Source organism: Saimiri boliviensis, chromosome 3 (genome assembly GCF_048565385.1).
Source record: "Saimiri boliviensis isolate mSaiBol1 chromosome 3, mSaiBol1.pri, whole genome shotgun sequence".
Lineage (NCBI taxonomy): Eukaryota > Metazoa > Chordata > Mammalia > Primates > Cebidae > Saimiri > Saimiri boliviensis.
In genome coordinates, this window is record NC_133451.1 from 81,966,362 (window position 1) to 81,987,614 (window position 21,253).

A 21,253-nucleotide genomic window follows, 5' to 3' on the forward strand; every position below is an offset into this window, starting at 1 on the left:
TAAAGGAAACATTAGGGATTAAAAAACATTTACCCTAACCAAAAATTACAAGGAAGTGAAAAGAAATTTTTAAGAGAGAGCATTTCTGGATTGAGTTGTTCACATTAGAAGCTGGTGAAACTGGAGTAAGGGGTCAAAACTTCCTCTCACTTGTCATATACAACAATAAAATAAGATCAGATGGTGATGGAGGAGGTGGGAGATATACAGTATATATATTCAGAAGTAATCTTTAAAAATCTTATCTGCACTATTATATCATTTTATCACATATATATCCACTCTAGACAGTTTGTTCTTGTTTTGAGAAGTGAATAGTTAAATCTTCAATATCTCAACCAACAAACGTAAAGTTGCCAATGTTCCCCACATTTTACAGATGGGTTCTGACTCTTTACATACTTGATCTTAAGCAAATTCCTTCAGATAATCTAGCGAACAACTATTAAATAGTGATAGTTTTCTATTAATGCCCTGTGGAAGAATATATGCGTATCAGTTTCCAGAATTATTAAATTCCAGAATTATTAAACCTCTAAGTCCTTGGTTCACGCCAAAACATTTGCCAAAATAATGGCAGCAATTACAAGGCGGCAGCTGAGGCAGAACTGTATAGATTTATTAGTTTGTATTCCTACACGATAAACAGAAATGACAGTAATCTTGTTAGTTTTGTTGTTTCAATAATGCAGAGCCTCACTTTCAAATAGCCATTAACTTGGATAAGCTTTCCATAGATGATTCCATCTCCAAATTAAGATAGGAAAAGAATACATAAAAGGAAAATTATACAGACAATGAGAAGGCTAAGGAGAAAGTCAGATTTGTTTTTGCTTATTCCATAATTCTCAGTGTCCCATTTTTCCCCAATATTCCTGCCATTCAATAATCTAAATTATACATTTTTTAAAGTTTAGTCTACAGCTAATTCATCATAATCTTTTAAACATAATTTTAGTCTACATACTTTACAATATTACTAAAATTTGCTGGAATTATATTCACTTATTTCTAAAGGGAACAATATATTATTAGGGTAAAATGTCCCTAAAGAAAGTAACAACACTACCTATTATGACCAAAGATTGAATCTATCAAAGATGATCTATCAGGCACTGCTAAAGCCTCTGCATTTATAATGCCATTTTTACCCCCAATAGTCCTATGAGCTAGCAACTGTCATCATCATCTCCTTTTTAAGGCTAACACAACGCAGTCTTACAGAAATTCACTTAACTTGCCCAAGGTCACACAGGACTCAAAGTTCGTTATGTATAACTTTAGGGCCTGAGCTCTTACAGCTGTTACATGTTATTCATCTCCAACACACTATATTTGACATCTTAAACCACTAAGTTGTGGAGCCATCGCATTCTAAAGCCAAAAGAGTTTTTCAAAGGTCAACTAGTCTGCCTCCCTGATTTTACAGATGAGGGACTTGGATCCTGAGGTGATATGTCCAAGACCACATAGACGGTGGCAAAGCTGAGACTCATGCTTGGATGACAAAGCAGTACACAGCACCTGTTCTCAGGTTTGTGCTAGGGACAAACATTCCCAGACACATAGGGGATTGGAGGCTTCTTCTAAGCTGGGGAGTAGCTGCAGGTACTGCCAACCCTTTCAGCTGCCTGTGGCCTCACGTAGCCCTGTGTAAGTACCAAAGGGTACAATTCTAAGATCCCTAAATAAGTGTGCTTTCTGGTCCTACCCTTTCCCACCAGTTACAACACCTGCTGGTGGTAAGTTGCTTTCTGGAAATGGTGAATGAACCCATTCCCGCTTCTGACTCACTGTGAGAGGGATAAACTATATCCAGCATGGCATTTAGGAGAGCCAACTGCATAATCTATCGCATAATTTGGCTATGCTTGAATAACACAATTATGCTTTATGCTTGTACCCGTTTTTTAAACTACTGGTATATAAATGCTAGAATATGATGAAAAGAAACAAGGCTGACTGTTAAGGGAAATTAATAGAAACATCTGATTTTTATCTATGACTGAGTGTTTACAAATGCCTATAATTCTTTCTTCCTTAAGCATAAAAGAGAAGTGACAGTATTTCTTTATTCTATTTTCTGCCCCTGTCTCTATGATTTAAAATTTGCTGGAATTATATTCATTTATTTCAAAAGGCACAATGTTGACAGTCAACTTTTCCCTATAAGACTGAAAACATTTTTTCTAAACTTCTATTTGCAAATGTCACCTACATGAATCATGTTTATTTTTTGTTTTATGACTTTAAACTCAGACAACACAGACAAAGTAAACTTCAGCAGTCTGAGAATGAACTGGCAGTTAAGATATCCAGCTCAAGGAATAAGCAGTATTTATTGATGAAAAGACAAGCCAGCACCTGTTCAGAGTTGCATTCCCAGTGCCCCATCAGAATGGTACTGAAACAGCAGCCCCTACCCTTGCATGCAGCAAGCAGTGAGCGAGGGGGCTGCAGAGCCACAGGACACAGGTAACACCTTCCTGCAAGCCCCATGGTACTTAGTTTTCTGGAAAAAAGTTAAATAATTCAACTAGTAGCCTAAGCAAATAATGTAATGACAATGTATTCTTTTAAAACATATATTATGCAGTTAAGTATGAAGTATTAAGACAAAACATTTTACAAGCCTTTATAAAGCCATTTATACTTGTACATATGCACCTAAGAAAGTTGAAAATTTATGTCCACATAAACATATACACAAATGCAATAGTAGCATTATTCATAATAGCCTAAAAGTGGTGACAATCCAAATGCCCGTCAACTGATGAATGGATAAACAAGACATGATATTGTCACATAATAGGATATTATTTAGCTATAAAAAGGAATAAAGTACTGACACCTGCTATAACATGAACTTTGAAAACATGCTAAGTGAAAGAATCAGACAAAAAGGACATATACTGTGTAATTCCACTTATATAAAATGTCCAGAATAGACAAATACTTACTAACAGAAAGACTGGTTATGCCAGGGGCTGGGGGGAGTGGTGAACGTGGAGTGACTGCTAATCGGTCTGAAGTACATGAGGTTTCTTTCTTTTTTGAGATGGAGACTTGCTCTGTTGCCAGGCTGGAGTGCAGTGGTGCAATCCTGGCTCACTGCAACCTCCGCCTCCCAGGTTCGAGTGATTTTCTTGCCTCAGCGTCCTGAGTAGCTGGGACTACAGGCATGCGCCACCATGCCCAGCTAATTTTCCTATTTTTAGTAGAAACGGGATTTCATCTTGTTGGTCAGGATGGTCTCGACCTTCTGACCTCATGATTCACCTGCCTTGGTGTACCAAAGTGTTGGGAATTACAGGTGCGAGCCAGTGTACCCGGCCAAGGTTTCTTTTAAGGGTGATAAAAATATTCTGGAATTAGGTTATGGTGGTGATTGTACAATTTTGTGAACACTCAAAAACCATAGATTATATACTTTATAAGGATGAATTTCAATGCTTTGTGAATTCTAAATTTTTTACAAACCCATGTAAAAGTTCGCATATTCTCAAGGAACAAGGAAGAGACCTTGGGTTTGTGTTCAAACTTTTCCTTTAGAAGAACTTTTTGGAAAAAGTGAGTTTCTGAGTGTTAACTTGTAAGTAGGCATGGATATGTATTCAATGAACATCAGCTGAATCTTACTACTTGTTGGAATGGGTGGTATTCCAATGCTGGGCACTGGAGAATGAAGGGCCAAACTGGACATTAATAGATTATATAGGGTCTATTTGTATTTATTGTAAACATTTGGTCTACTTACATGAGACTTTTGACTGATGATTGCTCACTTTAGTGACCTCTGCACAACACCTACTTGCTTAAACCAGCTGTGACATGGTATCATGAGAACACCAATTAAAAATACAATAAGGAAGGGAAAAAATACCTTGTTTATCATGGCCTCTTTTGCATTACTATTCAACTACTAATGGCATTTAAAGACAGAAAAGCACTCACTGCCCCCTCAGCCTTGCACACTACTCCCCTCACAGCTCTTTTAAGTCTCGCTTCCTTGTTTCATTCAGGTCTTTGCTCAATTTCACTGGAGCAGATTCTCTTCCCAGGACGGCACCTGGAGAGGGCTCTCTAATCACCACCTCTCTCCTCTTCCACTTGCTCTCTGTCTCCTTACCCTATGTTTTTCCATAGCCCTTAGAAATATCTGACTTTGAATTACACTTATGGTTTTAATTCTTTATTGTCCATCTCACCCTACTCTGTGAGAACACGTGGTCAGTCTTGTTCATAAATGTATCATGTCCACAGAACCTATAACTAGGTTGGGCACACAGTAGGAGCTCAATTGTTATGTGACTGAGTAAACTGAACGGATAAAATCCCCTTCACAACACCCTGGGCATTACTCCAGCTTTTAGTCCCTTCTTAATTCCCTTCTTAAATTCCCTTTATGATCCTTTATTCTCTTGCTAATACCCTTCATCTCTTCCCTCCAGTCGCCAATAATTGTATTCACCTCACGAAAGTAAAATGTTGGACGAATCTAGCTATATGCTTTCTCTGTGCTGGGAATAGTGCAACTCAAAGGGGCGGGAAGAAAATTATAGAATTGGTTGATTGGTTTCACATTAAATTTACGACCACAAACTCTGAATGGGCCATCCCTCAGGTACAGCAATTCTGCTATACTTCTTGAGTAACTTGATTTTCAACTTTCCAAGATGATATTTCTTGCCTTTTCCTCTCTTCTCAAACCCCTTTCTTTCCATTCTTGCTTCATAATCTTTGGAAAAATGGAAACATCGGAGCAGAAGCTACTCATTGTCACATCAACAAATCTACAAACCTGGCTGAAATCATTCCCTCCTCTCTGCCCTCCCTGTTATTGCAATGAAAGATAAGACTGGTTGTATCGAAGAGCAATTCCCTCCATATGCACAGTGGATCTCATCTCTCTCACCTCCCCAAAAGTTGCTCCTTCAATGATCTCCTCTCCCTCCCTCCCCACTAAGATCATTCCTATCAATCACAAGCATGCTCTGGAGTCACAGCTCATTGCTTCTGTTTATTTTAAAAGAATACCTTAATCCTACATCTCCCATTAGCTGTGGCCCTACATTTTTGCTTCCCTGCATAGTAAATTCCTATAAAACAGCCATCTTCACTCACTGTCTCTACTTCTTCACCTCCAAATCATTCTTCAATGCCCTAAGATCTGTTCTTTGTCTATTTCACTGAATCTGCCAAAACAGTCACAGCTCTGCCTCCATCTTACTCATGTTCTTATCAATATTTGAAGAAGGTGACTGTTTTTAAATTACTCTCCTCTCTTAGCTTCCATGACCTCACTGGTAGGTGGCTTGTGATGGTTAAATTTAGGTGTCAACTTGACTGAATGAAGACATGCCCAAAGAGTTGCCAAACATTATTTCTGGATATATCTGTGAGGGTGTTTCTGGAACAGGCTGGCATTTGAATCAGTGGGCTGAGTAAGGAAGATCCACTCTTACCAAATGTGGGCAGGCACCATCTAATTGGCCGAGGACATATATAGAACAAAATGGCATAGGAAAGGTGAATTTTCTCTCTCTCCTAGAGCTGGGACACCCATCTTCTCCTGCTCTTGGACATTAAAACTCCAGGTTCTCCAGCCTTCAGACTCTGGACTTGCACCAGCAGTCTCCCAGGCTCTCAGGCCTTCAGACTTAGACTGAACCTTGCTACCAGTTTCCCTGGTTCACTAGAGCTTGCAAACAGCATATTATAGAACTCTTTAGCCTCCAAAATCATGTGAACCAAATCCCATAATAAATCACCTCTTTTCTTCATATACAGACATACACACAGACAGAAAAACTCACACACACACATGCACACAAACACACTCATCATATAGGGGGAAAACATTTTCCTACTCACCCTGACCAACTCCATATAGGGTCGTTGGCTGCTGCTCCTCCTCTATACAAAAAAGTTACATATCTACTCTACTAAACAGAAGTCTAAGCCTGGGCAACATAGTGAGACTCCATCTCTACAAAAACGATGAAATAAAATTAGGCAGGCATGGTGGTACATTCCTGTAGTCCTAGTTACTCAGGAGGCTGAGAGGCAGGAGGATCTATTGAGCCCAAGAGGTCAAACCTGCAGTGAGCCATGATCACACCACTATACTCTAGCCAGGGTGACAGAAACCCTATAGAAGAAAGAAGACAGAAGAGAGAAGAAAGAAGAATAAAGAGGAAGAGGAAGAGAAAAGAGAAGGAGAAGAAGGAGGAGGAGGAAAAGAAGAGGAAGAAGAAAAAAAGGAGGAGGAGGAGGGGGAGGAGATGATGACAACAACTACAATAGCAAATAGTTGGTCTCCTTTTACTCACTACTGTGATCACAATGCCATAGAGAAGTGCCTGGTGTAGTAAGAACTCAATAAATATGTGTTAAATAAATGAATGTAGGAAGTCAGAGTGACTCAAGAGTTGATACAGAGAAGTCTTCTTTTTCCAAATGATATAATGAAATCATTAACCTTCATGCCTTTTAAATACAACCAATATATAATGTTGCCCAAATTTGTATCTCTGTCTTTGATGTTTCTCCTGAGCTCACATTATTTATATCTAACTGCCTAACTGGCAACCCTATACATAGTATATTCAAACTTGAGCTTGTAAATTATCAGTAAAAAATTCTGACAGTCTTTGAGTCTACCCTAGATTAGCAAATGGTGCCTACTTGCTCAAGACAGTGTCTAATCTAACTTAATACAACTTGATTCCTCCCTTTCCCATACCTCTTGCATCTAGCCCACCAAGTCCAGTCAGTACTATCTCAAGATAAACAGAAATCTGTCTATTCTTTCCTACGTGCACAGCCACTCCAATCATAACCATCATTGTTCACCTAAATTATTTCAAACATGTTGCCTTCTACAAGCTTTGTACATATAAATCAGATGATGTCACTTCTCTACCCTAAATATTCCAATGACACATCATTCCACTGACACATCTTCTAATACATACCATTGTATTCCTGTAATACAATCCAGATTCCTTACCACGACCTACACAGCCCCAATAATCTAGCCCTTGTCTACATCTCTAATCTCATACCATTTGCCCTCTCCCTTGTTATGCCCCAGCCACCATGGCCTTTTCTATCTTTAAGTACCCCAAGTCCCTTCCTGCCTTCCAGCATTCACGCTTTTTTTTTTTTTTTTTTGAGACAGAGTTTCGCTCTTGTTACCCAGGCTGGAGTGCAATGGCGCGATCTCAGCTCACCGCAACCTCCGCCTCCTGGGTTCAGGCAATTCTCCTGCCTCAGCCTCCTGAGTAGCTGGGATTACAGGCACGCACCACCATGCCCAGCTAATTTTTTGTATTTTTAGTAGAGACAGGGTTTCACCATGTTGATCAGGATGGTCTCGATCTCTTGACCTCGTGATCCACCCGCCTCGGCCTCCCAAAGTGCTGGGATTACAGGCTTGAGCCACCACGCCCAGCCCATTCACACTTCTTATTCTTTCCTCCCTGGAATGCTTTTTCACACTGCTGTAGCATAGCTGTGCATTCATTCTTATCTTTCAGCTCCTATGTCACTTCCTCAGAGAGGCCATCTTTAACAACCTCATCTAAGGTGGCTCCTCTGACTATGCTCTTCTCTTATTAACAGGCTTCATTTCAACCACAGTATTTACTTAAATTTTTTACTGATTGTCTATCACTCCAAGAAGTCTTTAAGGCTCATGAGGGGCAAGGATATTTGATCAGTGTATTCTAGTTTTAGTGTATATTTAATAAATATTTTTTGAATGAACAAATAAAACTGTCAACTTCTACATTTCCCTTCCTTTTAGTATTAATTTCCAACCATTTGAGAAATTTGGTGGACTCTCTATGATACTGGGAATAAGATAATAAAGCATTTTCATATTTCAGATGGTGAGGGTAGATGTAAAAGAAGCTACATTATGACAGGGAGGAACTACATTTTGTGTGCTGGGGTCACACTCACAACAGTTGATTTGGTCAGATTTGGTGATCTAGAGAGCAGATGACAGAGAGCACTACTGAGAAGATTACAAATTGAGGTAGCCGAGGCCTCTTACAGGAAAAAGCATGTAGAACAGTGCTACTTTGCACACAACCAGGGTCCAATACATACGACTGGCAGATTACAGACCACTCTTTACAATCCCACAGAAATCTCTTCTGTAATTCATCTGTAATCTCAAAATGAATCTCAATTTGATTGACTGAAAAAAAGTAAGTTTTCTTAAAACTCAAAAGAAATATAATGTTATCTTTATATTAATGAAAGGAATAAATTGAATTTTAAAATAGCACTTTCTAGATATTCACTATATACTTTTGGGAAAAACTCTGTAATTCTCTGCCTTGGCCTAGGGAAGTAGAAATGGGAGGCTGAAAAGGAGTCAAATTCTGCATAGAATTTCAAACTCATTATAATTACTTTACGAACTGCAACAATAATATTCACAGGTACAATCTTATGAATTAGATGCCTTATGAAACACAATTATAACCTTAACTGTGTTTAAGTCTCTTAAGAATTGCCGTACAGAAAATGGCAACCGGTGCTACGACTGAGTGGTGGCACTCAAATGCTGCGTAGTGTAGGGGACTTCCTTCACTTCTCCACATAAAATAGCTCCCCAGCTCCCTTCTCTCTCACAAATTCATATACAGTACCATTAATTTCAAGAGTTTATCATGGTTTAATTTTTTTTTTTTTTTTTTACAGAATCTATCATTAGATGACATAGTAACTTCCTTAATTGCTTATTGTCTGTGCCCCACACTACTAAAAGGTAAACTTCATGACAGCAGGTATTATTTTTAAAACTCACTGCTAGTTCTAAAGCCCACAGAATACTGCCCGGCTAATAGGCATTCAATAAATGCTTGAATAGCTGAATAGACTGATGAGTGAAAAACAACCCCTTCTGACTCCCCTCCTTCAGTTTATCTTACACATGGATGCCAAATTAATTGTTACTACTTTATTACTCTTCGTCTGTTTTGTGTTGCTATAAAGGAATACCTGAAGTCGGGTAATTTAAAAAGAAAACAGATTTATTTGGCTCATGATTCTGGAAAGTTATGTTTGGGTATTTGCATATGGTGAGCACCTCATGAAGGCAGGCAAAAGGGAACCAAGCTGCGTAGAGATCACAAGGTAAGGGGGAGGTGCCAGGCTCTTTTTAAGAAACAGCTCTTGCAGAAACTAATACAGTAAGGACTCTCTCACTCCCAAGGGAGGGCATTAATCTATTTATGAGGAATCCACAAACACCCCCCATTAGATCCCACCTCCAACGTTGAGGACCAAGTTTCAACATGAGATTTGGTAGAGCAAACAAACCATATCCAAACCATAGCAGACTCCAAGTTACTCCCTTCCTGGGAACCGTAAATTACTACTGCCTATCTTCGATTTTAAATTCTTATTCCTGCCATCCAAAGCCTTTCAATCCACTCTTCTTGTCATACCTACCCTACATGTACATTATAATTGGGGTCACTTGTTGCTTGTGCTAAGTGCTTATGTGCTTATCCCATTTTCCATCCTTGACCTCAGATGCTTAAAGGACTTTTCAGTCTTTTCTCTCTTTATGTCGCAGAAGCAGACATTTAATATTTTTTGCATGTCCAATACTCATTTTCCCTTCTGTGGAGGAAGATGTAGTTTTAGGAAACCACTCTTCTCCAATCGGATGTAGTATTTCAATAAAAGTATATCTCTGATGAACAGCTGGGCATGTCTTCCAGGAACTTTCAAAAGTCAATCAGATACCTATTCACTATAATTTTGACCAGAAATGAGAAGACTCAAAAACTAAGAACAGCTAAAGCAGACTCTCCCAGTGGCAGTCTTTGGAAGACACTACTCAGCTCTCACACTGCCTGCTGCCCAGAACCCCATAGCTGTCTTAGTAAATGTCCTCTGGGAAGTATGGTTTGTAGAATTTCCTTTCCTTTGCTTTTCTTTTGTCAGATTTTACCCAGAGTTGGTTTTTGTTCTTTTCAACTAAAGGAAGTACTTTGAGTTATACAAATATTTATTATTGTGGATACTCAAGAGACAATTTTGAATTTAAATCGTGTAGTATTGATGGTAATGATAACCAAAATAAACACAACACTGGCTATCACTTATATAGTAGTTACTACATGTTTGGCTTTCTTCTAAGTGCTTATTACACATTTACTCATTTGATCCTCTCAGCAACCCTATGAAGTATGTGCTTTTACTATCCAAATTGCATATGTAAGGAAAGTGAGGTACAGAGAGTGTGAGTAGCTTGTCTAAGGTCCTACACCTAATAAGTGGCAGCACAGGAACTTGAAGCCACACAATCTGTCTCTAAAACCTTGCTCTCTCTCATCTGCACAGAATACTGCCTCTCATGAAGAGTCCTTCCTATTTAATGAGATCAGAAAACAATGCAAGTTAGGGAAGTCCCAAGGTAAACTAAAGTAGGAAATCATAACAAATAATCTTTTGTGTACAATCTTTCTTGCACCAGCCACAACCATAATGTACCAACTATGTGGAGTGAAGACATAAAGCCCTGAATCATTATTAGGTCTTTCCTAAGTATTCAAGTGAGCTTTTGTAGCAGTGACAATGCTTTGTGTATACCATATCATTTCCTCATCTTCTCCCTCTGGGCATCAGGAAAACCATTTTTAGCCTCTCTTCCAGTTAAATTGGGAGCCACATGACAGGCCACTTCAAGGTCTCACCATAAAAATATTCCAAATTATTTTCATCCTCCTCTTTCCCTGATAAGGCAAACTTTGATGAAATCTGGTCTAAGATGAGTAGGGCTCCTGAATCCACTGGATTGCAAAGTGAATGAGAAATACATTTTGATTCTGTTAAGCCACCACGGTTTTAGAATCTCTTACAGAAGTTTCCATTAACTACTCTGACACTGTTTTCCCATAAATAACTATATTGTTGTATTCACACTACATTTGTTTAACTAAACTATATATGTGTCATAAAAAAATAGTAACTGGCATAAACAGGTTTGGAAACAAACATGATTGACTCCTGGTTAGCATACAGTAAAAATGGTATTGAGCAGGTGTATAAATGGGTCATCTATTAGTCACAAGTGTTCAGAATTGCTATGAACAGCAGTCAGCATGTCTCAAAAACGAGTGCACAGAATTGATTCACCTGGCAAATTAGGTAGTTGGAAGTCTGTGAAGCAAACTATTGTATGCACTAGAAATGTGAACAAATATTAATGCCTAGAATAGTTACTATGACTTTCTTGAAGGAAATCTGAGTTAACTTTCACTTAGATAAATGTGTTGTAATTGAATGGATGCCTTGAATAAATATAAAGAACTAGAATACGTGTTTTAGAAGATACAAGAATCTATGAGTTGATTTACAATTTAAGAGAAAAGCCAATGTCTAAGTAAATATAAGATGTTGTTCTCACCGTTGAAAAAATCACAATGCAACACAAGAGGGAAAAAAAACACAACTTATCCAAGGCAGAATGTTCAAACAGAAGGAGAAAGAGAGTGTCATAAGTCAACAAAGGAGATGAGGATTAACTGTACCTGGAGGATGGAGAGGGCTTCATAAAGGGGACAAAATTAGAGATGTCTCAGTTGGACCTGCATCAACTTAAGCAGAAGCAGACATTGCCATGAAGATTGAGAGCAAGCAGTTTATGCCGGTGGTTCTGTGTGGAATGTGGGTGACAATAGCGGGGAGAAAGGAGCCAGCAAGAAATGTCACTGGCGCGATCTTGGCTCATTGCAACCTCTGCCTTCTGAGTTCAAGCGATTCCCCTTCCTCAACCTCGTGAGTACCTGGGACTACAGGCCCACATCACCAGGCTCAGCTAATTTTTTTAAATGTATTTTAGTAGAGACGGGGTTTCACCACATTGGCCATGATGGTCTCAAACTCCAGACTCGTGATCCACCTGCCTCGGCTTCCCAGAGTGCTGGGATTACAGGCGTGAGCCACCACGCCTGGCCAACTTAAGTCTTATTTTCACTCCAGATAGCTCAACCTCCAAAATCAATAATGCAAACCTCCCATTTCCTGTTTGCAGCCCCTATTTTTCTAGCTTGCTTGTTCATCTACTTCTGCCTCAAACATTCTTTAGCCTAACTACAGTTTCTAGTGCCTCCAATTGTATTGCTCTTGCACATCCTAGCTTACCTTCAGATCTTCTAATCATCTTCATTACCATCAGCCATGTCCAAATTACCATTGTTTTTATGTGGGTTATCGCAATAAACTCCAAATGGGTTTCTCTACTTCTGCCTATCCCTCTCAAGGGCCTCGTAGAGTAATTCTTTTTAATACAGAAGTTAAAATATAGCACTCTTCTGCTTAATACTGACTAAAAGCTTCACTTAGAGTAAAAGTCAACATCCTTAAAATGATCTATGAGTAGACACTACCTGTTGATCCCTTGTTTCCTTTGTGGCCTCATTTCCTTTCAATTCCATCTTGCTCACGGTAATCCAACTGTACTGGCCTCTCAACTGCTCATCAGACACACCATGTATACTCACACCTCAAGGCCTTTGTACTGCTCTTTTCCCTGCCTGGAAAACTCTTCTCTCAAGTGTCTTCATGGCTTGGTCCACTGTTTCCTTCAAGTCTCTATTCAAATGTCTTCTTGCCAATGCAGCCTTTTAACCATCCTATTTAAATAAGCAAATGCCACTCCTCTACTCCTGCCCTTCCCTGCTTTATTTTACTTTACAGAATATATCACCATCTGACATACTACATATTTTCTTTTCTTTTTTTGTTGGCTGTTGTTTATTGTGCTTCCATTCGAATATAAGAATCATAAGGGCAGATATTTTCATCTATTATTCACTGCTGTATTCCCTGTGCCTAGAACAATGCTTTGTTCCTAGTAGGCAACAAATAATTATTAATATTTAGATTTAATGAATTCAATTTACAGTTCATGGTCCATTATTTTAACCATACTTTTCTCACTGAATTTTGTGTATGTAACTATCTGGATGATTAAGTTAGTTTTTGAACGGGGCTTCACTAATGTCTGGATTTAGAATATCTTCTGAAGAGAAAATCTAGAATTATGCTGCAGCTGGAGAAATTAAACTGCGGCTGTTAGATGCCTACTGGAAAGATGTGCTCCTCCTAACCGAGTTATTCAGAAAAAAAGCCTTGACCTTTCATTTTGTCAAAATAAAAGTGTTTCTATATAAATTCCTTTATTGAAACCTAGAAAAACAAAAATAATGAAAGAGAGAAAAGAAAGCTCCATCTTAAGTGAAGCAAGAAATGGCCACAACTGTGGACCACTAACTGTGAAGACTATTTGCCAAATTCAACAAAGTGTAGGCTAAAATGCCAAGGGCCAACATACACATTCTCATATTTCTCCACATGTCACAGTGCTATGTAAGTGCTAAGAGGTCTATCCAAAATTTCCTTCACTGAGTAACTAGATCTGGTCAACATGGCCAAATCATTGCAGAATTTGGAAAAAATCTGTAGGGATCTAGGTTCACTCCTAAAGAATGGCAGGGAAAGCAAAGTACAAGGGAAAGTCATACTGATAAAACTTTTTCCCTGACCAGGCACAGTGGCTCATGTTTGTAATCCCAGCACTTTGGGAGGCCAAGGTAGGCAGATCACGAGGTCAGGAGTTCAAGACCAGCCTGGCCAACATGGTGAAACCCCATCTCTACTAAAAATATGTAAGTTATCTGGGCATAGTAGCATATACTTGTAATCCCAACTACTCAGGAGGCTGAGGCAGAACTGCTTGAACTGGGACCCAGGAAGCGGAGGTTGCAGTGAGCTGAGATCATAGCACTGCACTCCAGCCTGGGCTCCAGAGTGAGACTCTGTCTCAAAAACACAAACAAAAACAAAAACAAAAAACTTTTCCTCTTATTTGCCTTGGCCTTCAGACAGAGGAAGTCTGCCTTAAAGTGAGGCTGATGAATGTGCTGTAGAAGCCATGATCAATTTTGCAGCTACTGACCAGTCAGCTCAACAGAAACAGACATTAGGCTTTGATAGCCCATGACAGAAAAGGACTCCATATTTCAATACTCTGGTCAAAGTTCTTCATCTAGGTACAAATACAACTAAACATATTTTTCTGGGCCCAAATCTCCATTTAGCATGCAAGAATATCGACGAAACTTCAACACTTTATGACTCTGTTCTCCAAACTGGGATATACAGAGGTATGTCATTGTGTTTGTCTAGTCCTTTCCCCCATAAATGTGCTATATCTAAGTAGTTTTCATGAGACTCACCTTATTCTCAACTCAGATATTAGATGTTCCTGTCACTCTTGGGTATTTACCATTTACTTTGCCCCCATTTCCTATCTTTATTTTCATCCTTGTAAAAACTGAACTAGTGAAAAAATGAAGAGAAAGATAACTTTTCTTTGTCTTCTCATTTTTCTTATTTTTCAGTATATGAATGATTTTATTCTGAGACTCAATTTCTTTTAAACCCATCTACCTTTTAGTTTCTATCTAATGTTTCTATGATCTTTACAATTTTCAAAAAATCTGTTTTCTAAGCATTGTCAATGTTTACATATTTAACTGTGGCTGACATATTCTCCTTTTATTACTATAAACTCTAAAGTGGCACTGGCACATCCTTTTAAAATGATTTCCATAACTTCTGTTTCATCCTTACTGGATGATAAATCCAGAGAACACACCTCTTATCATATTCTTTACTTTCTCAAAGAAGAGACTACCAGCAAGATCAGTTAAAAAAAAAAAAAAAAGTATCAAAATTCTGCTTTGGCAGAATGACACTTCCAGAGACTATAAATGTAGTTTCTAATCATGACATTTACCTGTATAGGCCGGATCTGAAACTTACATTAAAAGAACAGCATTTATATTCTTCTTTATCTACCTAAGATGTCTGTATTTGGCTCCCACAGAATTATCATTTTATGTGTCTTACCTTATACTCTCATACCATATTCTCTACCAGCCTCAAACCTAGTCACTCAAGCATTTCCAAGCAGGGCACTCTTCCACAGATCCCATTAGATGTTATTTTATTTGAACAACAAATAACATATGTGTTAGTCTGTTAGTGTTGCTACAAAGAAATACTTGAGGCTGGGTAATTTATTTAAAAAAAGAGGTTTAACTGACTCACGGTTCAGCAGGTTCCTCAGGCCGTACAAAACATCTGCCTCTGGCGAGGCCTCAGGAAGCTCCCAATCGTGCCAGAAGATGAAGGGGAGCAGCCACACCACATGGCAAGAGTGAGAGCAAGAGTGGGGGGCGGGGGAAGTGTCACACACTTTTAAACAACCAGATCTCGTGTGAACTCACAGCAAGAACTCACTCATCACCAGGGGGATGGCACTAAGCTATTCATGAAGGATCCGCCCTCATGATCCAAACACCTCCCACCAGGACCCAGCTCCAACACCAGGGACTATATTTCAACATGAGATTTGGAGGGGACAAACATCCAAACCATCTCAACTTCCCACTGGCATATTCCAGCAATTAGCTTTATCACAGCAAGTTTGCCATGCCTGAGATTATATTTATCTACTTCCATTATAGTTTGGGTTCACCTTATTATTTTATCTGCCCTAGTAAAAAGGCATGAATGTTAAAGTGTTTACAAGAGATTTTTAAGTTTTTCATTTTTCATTATCACTATGGGTTCTTTAATAGTTGTACATATGAATGGGGTATATGTGATTCAGAGATGTTGCTGAAACAAAGTTAATCACCTTTTAACATTTTAGAAAGAGATTCTTTTTAAAGTACTACAGGCACCAGAGAAATAAACTTGAGGGGGATTTATTTCTATTTAAGAAATCATTTATTAACTTTTCTAAAGCAAAACTGAAGTGATGTTTTTTCTTATTTTCTCTTGTGAATCACCGACACATTTTTTTCAGCTACCGTGTTACTTCTAACTCAGATTTACAACTGATAGTCTCCGATTATCTCATTTTATCATTTTAACTGAGCAAACTAGAAAATCTAGTTTTAGATCCTTTTGTAGGATGCTACTTGATGCTCATACCATTTTAACCTTTCTTCAAAGTCATGACCTCAACTGGGAGAAGAGATGAAAATACTCCTTTAAGTGCGCAAACCAAGTGCCTCTGATTTTATCATTCATTGCTGTATGAATCAGCAAGAATGTGTTATGGTCTATAAACCCAGTAAGTTTCAAGAAACCTCTGGAGGAAATCTCATACCTGCTCTATTGTGATTTGCCTCAATATAAATGAAAAAGAAATAAAATGCCTTCCTTCTTTTCCCATATCTGAAGGATTTGTTTGGATGTTTACCCTCTGATTCTCAATTCTAGGTCTTTGGAGACCTACAGGCATTTACTAATATATACAGGGCATATTATAAAATTATCAATGTATAAAAAGATTTAGATGGTATTGTAAAGGACTCCTTTATAGGTTTTTAAAATAGTCTCCTTTACTGATGATTGTTACCAAAAACTAATATATGGGACTTAAAATCTGAGGTTGAGCTTGAAACTGTGCCAGACACAAAGGAGACAAAAGATACAATAATATTGTCTTCCGGAATTTGCAATCCAGTTAGTAATCTGGCACTCCTGAACACAGCCATATGCTCTTACTCCCACTGTAACATCAGGCTTCCATAGTAAGAATGGTGCGGCCAGCGGACCAGAACACTGGGTTCATGCAAGTGTTTTTGAGATCACTTTATATCAACAAGAAAACATAAAACTGCTATTATTCTTGAACTCAGAGGCTATATTTCAATTAAATAAACATTTGAAATAATAGATTTCATAAGAAGAACTCACTATACCTAGGAATAATAACCTGAGAATTATATCCATATGGAATTTTTATGAGAAAGAATTAACATAAATAAAATCTTCTGTCCAAAATTATAGCAATACTGAAAATTAAAAACCAAGTTGCTTACTTTTACTATGATAAGCCTAGCCAGGTTTTCACATTTCAGATGATCATTTTCTGTATACTCCACTTCAAACAGGGTATTATAATTTTCTAGAATTTTAGCCATTATCTTGTTGCACAGGTCCTGTTCCTTCATGCCTTCAAGCCCAGGAGGCACACTAGAAACAGGAAAAAGAAAGAGAGGAATTAGTAAAAACAACAATGCCTGCTAGCTGACGCAGACTTATATTTTGAAATCTCCTGCATAATTAGCCTTCTTACAGGGATGCATGGGATTTTCAAGCTCTACCGTAACATGCATGACGTTGTTGGGGTAATTGGTGAGTTCCCAAGTTCTGAATCAATAGCTTGGGCTGAATAAGAAAAATATAGGCTGTTCAGGAAGAAGATAGAGATGAACACTGAGGCCAGTTGTCCTTTGAATATATTAAAAATTATTACATATATTTATATAAAAGTAAAAGTAAAAAAGTGAGGGTTTTCATAACAGAACTAGCCACACAAATAATGGTAACACAATCTTTATTTAAAGATTTCTTAGATAATGCACAAAAAGCACAAAACTTAAAGGTAGACATGAATACTCCTAGGGAAAAAAAATAACTGTTGAGCTAAGTGATGAGCGCATGGAAGGTCTATTACACTATTCTCTCTTCTTTCGAATATATTTAAAATTCTTCACAATAAGAATAGTTGAAAATAAATCTGAATGCAGAACACCCCATAAACAAGGTAAAAAGGTAATTTACATATTAAAAAGATAAACTTCTTCAGTACCATGTTCAACCGACAAAGATTAGTAGTTACAGTATGTAAAGAACTCTTACTAATCAATAGGTAAGATAAGTCCGAAAGAAAAAGAGACAAAAGACATGAGATGGAAATGTTGCAGAACAGTTAATAATCTTATGAAAAGATACTTAGCTTCACTGAATAACCAGAGAAATGCATTTAAAAAGCACCACTTAGGTCTCATTTACTAATTCTCTGTATTAATTTCCTGAGGCTGTTGTACCAAAATTACCATAAACTAGGTGGCTTAAAACAACAGACAGAATTATCTTCCAGCTCTGGAGGCCAAAAGAGCAAAATCGCTATCACTGGGACAAAGTCAAGGTGTCGGCTGGGCTACACTCTCTATGAAAGGTCTAGAGAAGCTGTTCCTTGACTTCCCAAGCTTCTGGTAGCTGCCAGCATGACTTGACTATAGGTGCATCGCCCCAGTCTTTAATCAGGGCCAACATCTGCAAATCTCTCTCTGCTCCATCATCAAATGGCTTTCTCTATGTGTGTTTAATATCCCTCTGCCCCCTTCTTATAAGGATACTCGTGACTGCAATTCACGTCCACTCCCCCATCCCTCGAAAATCCGGGATAACCCTTATATCTTGAGATCCCTATCTTAATCACATCCGCGAAGAGTCTGTTTTCCAAAAAACTTAACATTTACACATTCCAGGGATTATGACCTGATATCTTTGGGGGATACTATTTAATCTACTAGACTATCTTGGAACACACACCCGAAGGTCCCCTCCACTTGCGTGTAGATAGAACCTATGACTTGTTTCTGATCAATACAACTTGGCAAAGGTGATAGGATGTCACTCCCATGATTATGCTACAATGGTTGAAACTCAGTCTTAGAAGACTGAAGTGAGAGATTCTCTCATTGGTCTTAAAGAAATAGGCAGCCAAGTTGTGAGATGGCTGTAAGAGGGTCACGTGGCATGAAACTATGGGGACATCGGGGTGGCTACAGCCATAAGAACACAGTAAGAGGCCAGGGTCCTTAGTCATGCAGCTGCAAAGAAATGAACTCTGCCAACAACTTGAACGAGTTTGGAAGCAAATTATTCCCCAATCTCAAATGAAAATGCATCCCAGTGCACTACACACTGGGGTCCATTGGGGGGAAATGGGGGAGGGACGGGGGGGTGGGGAGGTGGGAAGAGATAGCATGGGGAGAAATCACAGATACAGGTGAGGGGATGGAAGGCAGCAAACCACACTGCCATGTGTGTACCTATGCAACAATCTTGCATGTTCTTCACATGTACCCCCAAAACTAAAATGCAATAAAAAAAGAAGAAAAAAAAAAAAAAAGAAAGAAAATGCATCCCAGTTAATAGCATGAATTTGGGATTGTAAGACCTTCAAATGAAAATGCATCCCAGTTAATACGGTGAATTTGGCATTGTAAGACCAAGAGCAGAGGATTCAGTTAAATTGTGTCCAGATTCCTGACTCCTAGCAAATGTTTGTTGTTTTAAGACACTAAACGTATGGTAATTTGTTACACTACCATGCAGAGTTTGGTACCTGGAAAAGGGATGCTGTCGTAACAAATATCTAAAATGTGGAAGTGACTTGGGAACTGGGTAGTGGAAGGAGACTGGATAGCATCATACAGAAGGCCTCAAATGCCTTGAACCAGTTCTTCATTGACTCCTGGACCTTAAGGACACCACTGATGAAGGCTCACAAAGAAATGAGGAATATGTTGCTGGAAACTGGAGCAAGGGAGACCCTTGTGATGGCGGCAGAAAACTTAGGGAAGTTGTATCCTGCAGTTATGTGAAAAGATAAACTTGTCAGCAATGGTCTTAGATACAAGGTTAATGTTATTTCCAAGCAATGGTTTGAAAGTGCCACCTAGTTTCTTCTCACCACTTACAATAAAATGCAAGAGGAGAAAGACGAAGAAATTGAGAGAACTTATACAAACATGAAACAGGACATGATTTTAAAAATTTTCAGACTCTCCAATAGAAAAGACACTAAAATTAAGAAATGCACTGTTAAGAAAGCAGACTCTATAAAAAAGGCTGGGAGTGTGACTATATAGACTTTTGCTAAAACCTGAGAAAGATCAAAACCTCGTATTATGCAGTCAGGCAAAGGTCCCTTTCAAGTGATGAAGGGTGTGCCTAACAGATCCTGTCAACGAAATCAGGGAGCCTCTAGGAATTCAAAAGCATTGTCCCTCAGCCATTATAGCATGAGCTAAAGATGGAAAAGGTGTGGATATGTCTTATAACGAAGGAATCTATGTAACATCCACAGAATACTCACAAAGTTTTTGAAACATTTATTTCAGCAAAAACATTGCCAATGTGGAATCAAAGGGACAGTAAGGATTTAAAACGAAACGACAATGTTGGAGCCCCCAAATTTCTAGTGGCAGGAAGCAGTTGATAAAACTACTCAGCTGCAAACATGAGTAGTTTCATTAAAAAATGAAGCATGACTCAGAAGGCAGAACCAAGAATCTAAAGGGACATTACATAAAAATCATAGGAGGCCACTGTTTCGGACTAAGTCCAACAAACCGGATCAAAAATCAAAATGGAATCACCATGCTAAAGTTCCACATCACCAAATCAAAACTAAGTTGTTATCTGACTTTCTAAAATCAGGAAAGCGAGAAAACATCCAACATCCCAAACGGGAGCTTCAACTGGCGTGATAGTGAAGTTTTCTGTTTTAATTCTTAACCTGAAATAACCTAATGTTAACCAAACAGCTATTTTTCTATTGTTTTGTCTTCCAGTTCCTACAAGGAAAATTACTTTAAAATGACTAATCTACCTTTTGTTCTTTGCTTCTGCTTTCTTCAGGCCTTTTTTCTGCGCCCCAAAAAACAACCTCTGTGCTTGACTCACTGGGACACTTACTCTATTTGATAGAATGAAGTACTGCATGATTCTACAACCGCAAACAAAGCCAATTCGGATCTTTAAACTAAATTTGCTGTAATTTTGTCTTCTGACAGATAAGATGACCAGTGAAAGGACCTGAATGAAGAAGGTTACTGATGTCTCTGAGACTCCTTGAGGAACACAGAGAAGATGCTGCTAACCTCCCCTTTAAGTGGTGGTGGCAGCAGGGAGTCTCCTGTCCTCCCTCTGGAGCCCTGAGAATCATGTGTAAGTTTCTCTCAGGTCTGGGCTCTGTTCTCTTTTGCATTTGAGTACTCTGATCTCTTTGGCTTTGAGGGTACCACTGGGTAGTTTGTGCTACGGCAGGGCACACAACCTGTGGTTTGTGGTGACTGAAGAGTCACTGCAAAAAAAAAAAAAAAAAAAAAAAAGCCGCAGTTTTTAAGGTAACTACTGTCTGCTGCACTAAGTGGTTATTACTGCAGAGGGCTCTTTTATTTCTTCTTTTCTTGTATGCTGAGATTTCAGTGCCAAAGCCATCTTGGCTCTGAGACCCAAGATCCAACATAAAAATGAGATCCCTAATTTCTGAAGATCTCCGTACTCTGCCTTCTGGTACACCTGATTTTTTCATGTATAAGAATTATGGCCCCAGAAGCTG

At 38.6% G+C, this 21,253-nt stretch overlaps 1 protein-coding gene across 12 annotated transcripts in view; it reads right to left on the reverse strand.

Annotated features, from left to right (window-relative positions):
- Positions 1-21,253, reverse strand: part of FAM13A (family with sequence similarity 13 member A) — a 367,080-nt gene that overhangs the window by 168,654 nt on the left and 177,173 nt on the right. For all 12 annotated transcript variants that reach the window (XM_010334789.3, XM_010334792.3, XM_074396438.1 and 9 more), the window contains one exon: positions 16,935-17,088. In XM_010334789.3, the coding sequence (XP_010333091.2) occupies positions 16,935-17,088 (154 nt within the window). The remainder of the gene's footprint in view (positions 1-16,934; positions 17,089-21,253) is intronic.